Genomic DNA, 11,186 nt, shown 5'->3' on the forward strand with positions numbered 1-11,186 from the left:
AACACTGTGCCCAGAAGCCTCTCTTGAGGATTTTCTAGAGAATGGGCTCGTCCAACTAAGAATTTAATGGGAAAAGGGGGAAAACGAAGACAGCATTATGATGGTGAGCATTAAATATATTAAGTTGTAGATCTCCAACTAAAATAAAAGTAATGACAAGGGTAGAAAAATAGTACAGAAATTTTTTTGTAAAAACAATATGACTAAAACAGAAGTGAGGAGAGAAAGGAGAAAAGAAAATAACTGAATATAAGTAATAAATCGAAGGGAGTCAAGATATAGCTGACAAAATAATATAACCCCAGTAAGGAAAAGGAATTTGAGGACATTTGAAAAGATACAATCATATAGTAACTATTGGAACAAAAGCCCAAGCATTACTAAACACCACAATTAATTCTAAAAGTAAGGTTTTTTTGTTTGGCCTTGGGTTTTTTGTTTGTTTGTTTGTTAGCACTTCCTTATTTTCCAGCACTATAAGATACTCTGGGGTTCATCTCTGCATTTCCTGCCTCAATAATGGCATTTCTCCAAGGAGTCCCGGTTTCTGCTCCAAAGGGAACTGAAAGTCGTTTGGAAACACAGTTGCTTTGATTCTTTGGGCATGGGAGGAATCTCAAAAGAAGTAATCAAGGCTAATTACTGGGAAAATGAAAGCTGAGACAGCAGCAAAAGGGCTGGAGAGCGCCCGCGGGTCTCGAGCCGCTGTCGCTCAAGTGAGCAACTGCGAGTAGGAAGTTCTGTATGCGAAGGAACCGCTGAGCTAAAGCCAGCCCAGGCGTGGCCCTCTGATTAAATTCATTTCACTGTTAAGAAGGAAATGCGTCATAATAAATCGACCAAACCAAAAGTGATCCAGGATAATTTACCAACCGAAAGACTGTCCAATCCTCTGTCGCCGCAACCCCCACCCCACCCCGTGCCCGTCTGAGAACACTCAGCAGTGACTCAGGTCTCCCCTATTCTCCAGTGAGCTCTTCCATAGTTGCTTCTGGGTTTCTTCTCTCCTACTATGAGCGGTCACCTGATCCACCAGTCTCTGCGCTCCTGCAGGCCACCACACGGGGTCATTCTGTGATCAAATCAACTTTCACAGTGCCTAATCAGGAATTCACTCTTGCTTCACAAGCTTCAAATTGTATGTCAGGCCTTTTTTTGATCTTTGCAGCTAAACCAGATAAATCCTACAGCTCCTCTCTCAGGTGTTAATAGAGCATTACTGCCGAAACCGGTTTGGCTCAGTGGATAGAGCGTCGGCCTGCGGACTGAGGGGTCCCAGGTTCGGTTCCGGTCAAGGGCATGTGCCTGGGTTGCGGGCACATCCCCGGTGGGAGATGTGCGGGAGGCAGCTGATCGATGTTTCTCTCTCATCGATGTTTCTGACTCTCTATCTCTCTCCCTTCCTCTCTGTAAAAAATCAATAAAATATATTTAAAAAAAAAATAGAGCATTACTTATTCTGCTACTAGTTTTTAAAATTATTTTAAATCCCACATGAAACCCCTTTTATGTATAGTGTAAGTAGCTAACCCTTCTCTCCCACAGTTCCTACTTTTCTTCAGTTAACCAGTTAGGATTTCAGTGTACATCCCTCCAGTCCTTTCCCTCAACCTATATATTTTACTGTACACAATTTAGTTTCATGATTGGGGTGCTTATTGGAGAACAGTTTGTTGGGCAATTTCTGTGCTTGTTTACTTAACAGTATGTCTTGGAGATCTTTGTCAGTAAATATAGATCTAATATATATTGCAATGGCTGCTTTATAGTCAAGTATAAATGTACCAGTTTTTATTTTACATATGTTTTTAAATACTTTGATTTCAGAGGGAGAAATACAAACATCTCATCACTGATGAGAATCATTGATGGGGTGCCTCCTGCATGCCCCATAGTGGGGATCCAGCCCATGATCCGAGCATATGCCCTGACCAGGAATGGAACCCTCACCTCATGGTTCATAGGTTGACACTAAACTACTGAGCCATGCCAGCTGGGCTGAACCAGTTTTATTTTAGATGCTTCACTGTTATAAAAACAAAGCTTCAGTAAACATGTTTTTAGGATACTTTAGACTTGCTAAAGATTCTTCACATTTAAATTTCTGGAGGGATTATGGGAGGTGCCTGAAGCCACAGAATTATTTGGAGCCATACTGAACTTTTGTTCCCCAAATACTGTAAATAGACATTTCAAAAAATATAAATTCCACAACAGTTGGAGCTTTGATGCCTTGCCCCAGAAGATATTACCAGGGCCTGGAACATACTCAGCATCTCAGCATACATTGAAAAAATGAACACAAGTAGGCCAGTCACAGGCATATTCCTCAACCAGAATGCAGTTCCCTCCCATGGATTTTAGAAAACAAATATTAATGAAGTTCCTCTTCCAGAGATTTCTGAGTTCTCTGGGATTGCTCTGGGCTCCTAAATTTCCTCCCTTCTCCTTCCTCCCCTTCTCCAACATACCACATTGAGTTCCTCCAAATACCCACGACCTAGACAGGCCCCTTGGAGACTCAAACCACTTGCCAATCCCTAGAGAATTTAAGAGAACCTGGAATTTAGAATGTTTAGTAGAGGTGGCCAAAGGTAAGATTCCACTGTACCAAAGAGGAAGGGAGATGATTTGAAGCCAACTTGAATTAGTTTCCTGAAAAATGAATAGTGAACAATGGAAGGTTGTCAGCTCACTGATAATCTTCAGCCTGACTTGAATGGGGAAGCAAAAGGGTCGAGTCCACTAGGGTAGATTCTTATACAAGGACCTGTATAGTATATAATCATGACAAGGAAGGCACCCACTAATCAGCCTGCCATTGGGCAACAAATACTGTGTCAAACTTTCAGCCAGGCCTTGAGACACATTATCAGTGGCAAGATTCAGCATTAGAAATAATATAGGCAAAAAACAGTCCTGCTAGTTTGGCTCAGTGGAGAGTGTCAGTCAGCCTAGGGACTGAAGGGTCCCATGTTCAATTCTGGTCAAAGGCACGTACCTCAGTTGCAGGCTTGATCCCTGGCCCTGGTTGGGGTGTGTGCAGGATGCAACCAGTATTTGTTTCTCTCCCCCTCTCTTCCACTCTCCAAATATCAATGGAAAAATATCCTCCGGTGAGGATTAACAAAAGTAATATAGGCAAAAATCATTCTGAACAGCAAGGGAATTTTGTATAAAAGTCCAAAGAAAAGAGTATGGTACTTTGGGGGCTCACAGATGGTTCTGATACTACATTAAGGACTTCAGAGAACTACATGGGGCAGAGAATGTAATCAAGCCCTATGGTGACAGCCTTAAGCCAAATAGAGCCTGCTTTTTGTGGTATAGAACCAGCTAAAGTTATTATAGAATTCACCTGCTTGATGTTTATATAACTTTTGTTTTAAAAGACTGATTTTTCCCCCCTTTGCATCCATGGGACTTGGCACAGTACCTGATCCAGGGAATATCAAAATTGTTTTTCCTTTAGTTAACCACTCTATATCATCTAATTCTCAAGTTAGACCAAAGCAGGGAAGACAGCTTCTCAATGGAGCTGACTGGAAGAATTTCTCCCCCACTCCTGGGGACAGACATTTTTAGTTATAATTTTGGGAAGGGGTGCTATTAGCATCTACTGAGTAGAGGCTAGGGATACTGCTAAACACCCTACAATGCACAAGGGAGCTCACACAACACAGAACTGTACAGCCCAAATTGTCAACAGTGCCAAGAGTAAGTAACCCTGCGCCTAGCCTCATTGCAGTAGTAAAGAAACCCTCAGTTCAACAAGAAGCTCTGCTGTTCCTAAAACACCATCAAAGGAGGCTAAAAATTATAGGAAAATTCTGTTCAGAGTCATCTGGACAGAGAACCCATTAGAGGAAAATACAACTCATGCTGAAGGAGCCAAGGGGGAAAAAGCAACAGGGCTCAAATGAAGGGAGAAGAATACACTGTATATGGAAAATCCTCAGTGTGGGAAGAAAAAAAATACACTGGGAAAAATATGGAATGTTCCCACCAAATGTGAAATAGGCCCAGTCAATGCCATTTATTATACATGTTGAACAGCCTCTGAGACACAAAGGCTCCCATATGAGAGTTGCTGTTTTTTTCCGTTTTCTTTTTTGCATCAAACAGGTTCTTCCAAGAGCCTGCTCACAAGGAAGACAAAAACGAGTAATCCTCAATAAAATAAAACAAACAGGAATAGTTTAACAGTCTACATATGAAAAACAAAGGTTAAAAAACTCAACAGACAAAATCCACACCAAACACTCATCCCATTTAATTTCCTGTTTCATGCACTGAGGAAACCAAGAACATCAGGCCCCAAAGCAGTAACGCTCTGAGGTTCTAGTTCAGGCTCCCTCTATGTGACAGATTCATGCACACACATCCGCACATACTACTGACCCAGGCAAAAGTACACATGCATGCACAGGTGGCCAGAGAACCACAGTGGGGGATGAGAAAGGGGGTGGGGAGTGGCTGGTCAAGGATATGGTATCAACTGGAAACTGGGGGCCCAGAGAACCTTTCTGTGGCAGGCCAAGCAAGAGCCAAAATTAAAACAAAGGCAGAACACAGGATAAATGTAGGATGCTAAGACGGGATAGATGAAGAGGGGAAGATGCAGGGGAAGATTTGGGAAAGCAGCCTCAGAAGAGGTTTTTTATTGGGAACGCAGATGGGCAGAGGGCCTGTGACGCGGGTGATACACTGAGGCTAAAGGAATATGCCCCAGCATTACCTCTGCCTCCTGTGCTTTCTCTCAAGGTCGAGGGAAAGCATAAACACCCACCCTCTAGCCCTCCCCACTGCCACTTGAGGACTTTCCCAAGTACTCCCCGCAAAAAGTGACTCCGCCCACACTCAAAGTTAAGCCCAGCAAAGGGCCAAGCATAGAAAGCCTCAGTAACTCTTCTTGGTGGAACCAAAGCCAGAGAAGCCCATCACAGCTGCCATTTCATCATCCTCCTCAAATGCCAAGTCCTCCTCAGCCTTCCTTTTCTTCTCCTTCTGTTTCTCTTTCTTGTAGGCTTTGGCCTTTTCCTCCTGGAGGGGTGAGGGGGGAAACCACTCAGAATCAGTTCAGGCTCCTGAGCCAAACATTGTTGAAAAAGACAGATGAGCTTCAAGATTCCTTTCTATTTTTAGGAGAAAATAGTTAAAGACAAGTAAAATTTCAAAAGCAGAGGAAAAGCCACAGTGAAGAGTGTAAAGGATAAGAGAAATTTTAGCCTGTAGAGAACACTTCTCAATCCTACATTCCAGTTAATCTCGTTAATACAGTTATAAAAGCAAGACCATTTAATAGCAACTAACATCCTGAGGAATGTAGTACATGCCAGGAACTGGTCTAAGTGCTTTAAGTATATTATATATTAAGATATCTAATCAGAGGAAACTGAAGCACAGCTTATATAACTTGCCCAAGATTTTTAGCCATAAGTGGTAGAAACAGAATTCTGATCCACCCAATGTAGTTCCCCAACCTCTTGAAGACCAGGTACATTTATTTAATGTAGTATAAACAATATGGCCCACAGAATCCAGGAAAAAAAAAAAAAAAAGGATAGGTTAAGGGTGCAGGCTCGATTCCCAGTGGGAAGCATGAAGGAGGTAGCCTATCAATGAATCTCTCTCATCATTGATGTTCCTATCTCTCTCTCCCTCTCCCTTTCTCTCTGAAATCAATAAAAATATACTTATTTTTTTTAAAAAGGACAGGTTTAGAGCCATTTCCTTCAATTCCTGAGAGTTTCAAATAAGGGCAATCAATGTTTCCCCTGATATACAGAAATTCAAGAGATAGGACTAATACCCCGGGGGTGGCAGTGGAATGAGAAAGTCAGCCTTCCTCTGGCTAGCTGTACTGTTGTCCCGTACACCAAAAGGTCACCAGTTTGATTCCAGGTCAGGAAACATACCCAGGTTTTGGGTTCGATCCCCAGTCAGGGTGCATACGGGAGGCAACTGATGGATGTTTCTCTCCCCCCCCCCCCCCCCCCCACTTCCTCTCACTTTTGAATCAATTAAAGAGAGACAGAGAAAATCAGCCTCCCCACGATTCCTAACATACTATTCAAAGCTGGGGGAAGGAAGATGGAAGGACAGGAGAGCCTTACTTCTTCTCTGAGCTCCTTCATCCTTTCCTCAAAATCATAATCCTTTTGTTTCTCTTCCATCTTCTTCTTATTGACTTCAAAACGTTTCTTCACCTGATCCAAGGTGGAACGTTCCACACGCATAGACATGCCCAGGTTTCGCTGATCTGGGTGGGGTCAACAGTGAAGAAGGTAAGGTAATAACATCCTCAGCCCCTCAAGTCTTTTCCTGATAATATTTTTTCCTTTAAGAAATTTTTAAAGAGTTTATTTGGGTCAATTTGACAACATATGCCAGGGAGCAAGATCTCACATGCTTCCTGCTGACATTTTTTTAACATCTTCTCATAAAACACACAGCAAAAATAATTATAGCTAAAACAAAAACAAAACTCCCTTGGCTTTACTTGGTTCCAAAAGCTGCAGTCCCAGATTAATGGGATGCAAATGGCTTTAAACTTCCCTTAAAGCAGCCAGAACCGGTTTGGCTCAGTGGATAGAGCGTCGGCCTGCGGACTGAGGGGTCCTGGGTTCGATTCCGGTCAGGGGTATGTACCTGGGTTGCGGGCACATCCCCAGTGGGAGGTGTGCAGGAGGCAGCTGATTGATGTTTCTCTCTCATCAATGTTTCTGGCTCTCTATCTCTCTCCCTTCCTCTCTGTAAAAAATCAATAAAATATATTTAAAAAAAAAAAAAAAAAAAACTTTCCTTAAAGCAGATACATGTCAGTGGGGACACCTTAACCCAGAAAACCATGGTTTGGCTTGTCGAGAGCCTAGAACAGTGTCTCACTTCACGGCCTCCAGAAACATTAAATAATGAAGTAACAGATAACTTGTGCTGAGGCAACTGGAGAGTTCCCCAGGCATTAAAGGAAAGACCTAACAGAAACCACCCTTACCCATCCCCGACTCCAAAGCCGGATTCCAGCCCCAGCCACAAACCAACTCCAAGCCTTACGTTTCTTTCCATTAATGTGATCCAGGAAGTTGATGGAGTCCTTCACAACACAGTCACAGACATTGCAGTAATATCTAGCAAACAGAAAGAAACAGCATGAGTCAAATCTGTTTGTAAGGATTGTACTGTTTTCAATCAAGAAACTAATATTTTTAGGTAAAAAGTCTTTTTAGAAGGAGGCACTTCTCATTTCCATAAAGCCTTAGCTCTTGGAAAATTGTGGTAACTAACCTCCAAGATGGCCCCACAATGATCCCCACCCTCCTAATATTTCTAAACTGTGTAGTCCCCTCCCAATTTATACCAGGGCTGGTCTGTGTAACCAACAGAATATATCAAAAGTGATGTTGCCTGGCCAGTGTGGCTCAGCTGGTTGAGCATCATCCCATGCACCGAAAGGTCACCAGTTCAATACCAGTTAGAGCACATACCCATGTTTCAGGTTCCATCCCCGGTCAGGGTACAGGAGGCAACTGATCAACATTTCTCTCTTTCTCTCTCTCAAATCAATAAAGGCTTTTTTTTTTTTTAAGTGATGCAGCCCTGGCCAGTTGGCTCAGTGGGTGAAGTGTCGGCCCTCAGAATGAAGGGTCTCAGGGTTAGATTCTTGGTCAAGGCATGTACCTCGGTTTCATTTCCATCCCCGGCCCTGGTCCCTGGTCCAGGCACGTGGGGAGGGCAGCCAATCAGTGTGTCTCTCACCTTCATGTCACTCTCTAAACCTCTCCTCTCTCCCTTCCACACTCTCTCTCTAAAAAAAGAAAGAAATAAAAAAATATCCTCAGGTGAGAAATGAAAAAAAAATTTTTAAGTGATGCTATTTCACTTCCAACATTAGGTTATAACAATTTTTTTAAATCATGGCTTCTATCTTAGTCTGTCCATATGGATCACTTGCTCTCGGGAAGCCATTTACTTTGTTGTGATAAGGACTATGGCGAGGCCCATGCAAGGAAGAACTAAGGCTGCCAAACCACAGCCATGTGGCAGAGGCTAGAAGTACAGCCTTCAGCTCCACTTATAGCTTGGATGAACACAGACCCAGCACACACCTTAACTGCACCTTTGTGAGAGATCCTAAGCCAGAACCACCTAAGGAAGTCTCTCAGATTCCTACCCACAGAAATTACGGGCTCTTTGTTGTTTTATGCTGCAACAAGTTAAATTTGGGGTTGTTAATTTACATAGTAATAGATTACTAATACAGAGAAGAATGACAACAGTAGCTCAGAGAAGTGTCACTCTGCTGTGTTGCCCTCCTGCTGAAAAACGTAACTCGACAAAAATATGGGCAGAAGAAATGAGTTCTTGTGGGACAAGTCTTCCTATAGGTTACAGTCTTAGTCTAGGAAGGAAGTACACAACCAGATAATCTATATTACCATCTTTACAGCCAATCAGGAACCTCAACCCCCTTTATAGCTCCTAGCTTCCATTCTAGCTCCACCTAATTTCTCCTCTAAAAATCTCCTCAGTAGTCCTTTCCTTCCAGCAGGAGAACAAATTATCCCTTTTAAGATGTTAAATAGTTATAGTGCTAATATGAAGAAGCATACAGAGTGACCCCTCCAAGAGATATTATAATGTTAACCTGAGATCTTGGGAGACAAAGAAAAATAAATCTAAGGACGGAATTACAGGCAACAAGATTGTTATCCTGACCCAGGACTCCTCCTCAACACTTCCTAAAACCAACAGTCTATTAGACCTACAGTGAAAGATGAAAAGCCACTCACCCTCCCATCTCAGATTGTGGGGTGGTCTTGGTGATGACAATGGTCTTCCCAAGCTTGGATTCCAGGTCCACCTTGTAGTCCCTATGCCGGAGAAGCTCCCGCTTGACTGGCTGCACTGGTTTTCCTGAAATATAATGGGGAAGGAAGTCCCTTCAATATTGCAGCTCCCTTGCAACAGCATGGATGGAACTGGAGAGCATTATGCTAAGTGAAATAAGCCAGTCAATGAAAGAAAAATACCACATGATCTCACTCATTTATGGATAATAAAGACCATTATAAACTGATGAACAAAAATAGATATAGAGGCAGAGCAGCATCGAACAGACTGTCAAACTACAGCGGGAAGGCCGGGGAGGGTTGGGGGGGCGGGAAGGGGGGTAAGAAATCAACCGAAGGACTTGTATACATGCATATTAAGCATAACCAATGGACACAAGACACTGGGGGGTAGGGGAGGACGGGGGGAATGTCAAAGGGCGGGGGGGGGTGGGGGGGGAGGAGACATATGTAATACTCTTTGTAATACTTTAAGCAATAAAACGAAGTATTAAATAAAAAAATATATATTGCACCTTCTTAACCAGAAAGGAAAAGATATGCATGAAACTCAAAGTCCAGAGGTTTACTCTCATTTTGTTTTTGAAACTTGAAGCAAGGGGCACAACAGGTACTTCTAGCAGTAGATAGGGAGAGTATGAACAGGAAAAAAGATAAGCAATCCTTAACTCACTACAGCATTTCTTCACGTTATAGCTAACAAGTCAAAAAGCAGTTTTCTACTCATTGATGAACTGAATTGAAGGGAGAAGTTCTGAATTTTCACAAAAAGCAACCTTTTAAAAAAAGAGCAAGGATACTCAATAATGTTTTCAGATATCCCAAGCATAACACAGAATGGAATCTTCTGCGAGCTGGGGAAATCTTTAAAAAGGGGACTAACATTTAGGAATTACGTTACGTGCCAAACACTATTATTATATAAGCTACATAAAAACTAAAAGGTGTGCCCTAACTGGTTTGGCTCAGTGGACAGAGCGTCGGCTTGCAGACTCAAGGGTCCCAGGTTCGATTCTGGCCAAGGGCATGTACCTTGGTTGCGGGCACATCCCCAGTAGGGAGTGTGCAGGAGGCAGCTGATCGATGTTTCTCTCTATCCCTCTCCCTTCCTCTCTGTAAAAAATCAATAAAATATATCTTTAAAAAAACAAAAACAAAAACAAAAAACTAAAAGGTGGCTGGAGGTAAAGTGAAAGAAGAACACACAAGTTTGAAAAGAGATGAGGAAAACCAAGTATTTCTTTTTGTACAGTGCAATCTCTATTCTAGGAGAGGTGGGCCAATTCCCTGACATTGTACAAGGCACAGAACACAGCCCTACTAAGCACTCGCAGGAACATCAAACCTTCCCAGTCTAGCACCCTTACTCTTCTCAGACTACAGGAAAAGGTTTAGATTGGGCCAGGAATGTTCTTCTCCCCCGTAAGTAATTTCAACAGAAAGAGAGGGTCTTCAGTAACAGTAAAGCATAGCAGCAAAATACCCCTCTTGACTTCTGTCACTATTAAGGATCCCACTCTTTTCAGGAAAGTACTAACATGAACCAGCACGGGGAGAGCAAGGAAGCACAGGACAACAGAGCTGGAAAGCACCCCAAAATCACTTCAGTCCATCTCCTTCTTCATTTTATACATTAAAAAAAAAAAACACACACAAAACACTGAGGACCAGGAAGGCAGGGCTCGTACACAGGGTAAGAGGAAAGTGCACTGCGACTCCCCACCGGCTCTCCAAGCCACTGCATCGCCTCTACGATACCCTTAGCCCGTGATGGAGCAGACACCCACCATCCTTCTTCTCTCTCTCTTCCGTGAGCCTCTTCTCAGCGAGCTTCTCATATTCATCTTTGTCCCACTTGCGGCGAAAGTCCAAGTTTTTTGTCTGTGGAGATAAAAAGCCCTCAGAATTCGTTGCTAATCGTGTCGGACGCCGAGAGAAACCACGTCATCACCGGCACGGCGGCCCCGGCACCTCTAGAGAACGAAGGCTCCCCGGACCGCACCGGGAGGCTGAAGTGGCCTCAGGACCCCAACCCGAGAGACCTCCGCGATTCCACTCTGCGCCAGGGCCTTACGGGGCCACAAAATCGCAAGGAGGTGTGGGGAAGCCAGTCCGGTGCAGTATATTCCGCGCTGAGAATCCATCTCATACCCTCCACCCGCTGCAAGCAGCCTTCCACACACAACACAACACCTACCCCACTGCTCGACGCCATCTTCACCGCGAAGTGAATGGGAAGCCGGAAAATGTCGTAAAAAGCGACCTTAGGCCGTAAAGCAAGCTTGCGCTCCAATAAGCTAAGCGTCTCCCGTTGTAAACCAGCTAAAGACTGGA

At 43.4% G+C, this 11,186-nt stretch overlaps 1 protein-coding gene across 1 annotated transcript; it reads right to left on the reverse strand.

Moving 5' to 3' along the window:
* Positions 1 to 3,994: 3,994 nt before the first annotated feature.
* ZMAT2 (zinc finger matrin-type 2) lies at positions 3,995 to 11,145 on the reverse strand. Its single transcript, XM_070414811.1, has 6 exons — positions 11,050 to 11,145; positions 10,640 to 10,733; positions 8,793 to 8,916; positions 7,057 to 7,130; positions 6,117 to 6,262; positions 3,995 to 5,043 (listed from the first exon to the last, which is right to left on the reverse strand). The coding sequence occupies exons 1-6, from the start codon at positions 11,065 to 11,067 to the stop codon at positions 4,900 to 4,902; spliced, it is 600 nt and encodes a 199-aa protein (XP_070270912.1). The 5' UTR covers positions 11,068 to 11,145; the 3' UTR covers positions 3,995 to 4,899.
* Between the last annotated feature and the right edge of the window lie 41 nt (positions 11,146 to 11,186).

This window comes from Myotis yumanensis, unplaced genomic scaffold (assembly GCF_028538775.1).
Source record: "Myotis yumanensis isolate MYYU_CA2020_CCGP unplaced genomic scaffold, mMyoYum1.0.hap1 SCAF_5, whole genome shotgun sequence".
In the NCBI taxonomy this organism is placed as follows: domain Eukaryota; kingdom Metazoa; phylum Chordata; class Mammalia; order Chiroptera; family Vespertilionidae; genus Myotis; species Myotis yumanensis.

Excerpts from the sequence above, each read along its gene's own strand:
- ZMAT2 (XM_070414811.1), bottom strand. Across the intron at positions 6,263-7,056 it reads TCACATTAATGGAAAGAAAC|ATCAGCGAAACCTGGGCATG; the intron begins GTAAGGCTTGGA and ends GACCCCACCCAG. Across the intron at positions 5,044-6,116 it reads TGAAGGAGCTCAGAGAAGAA|GAGGAAAAGGCCAAAGCCTA; the intron begins GTAAGGCTCTCC and ends TCACCCCTCCAG.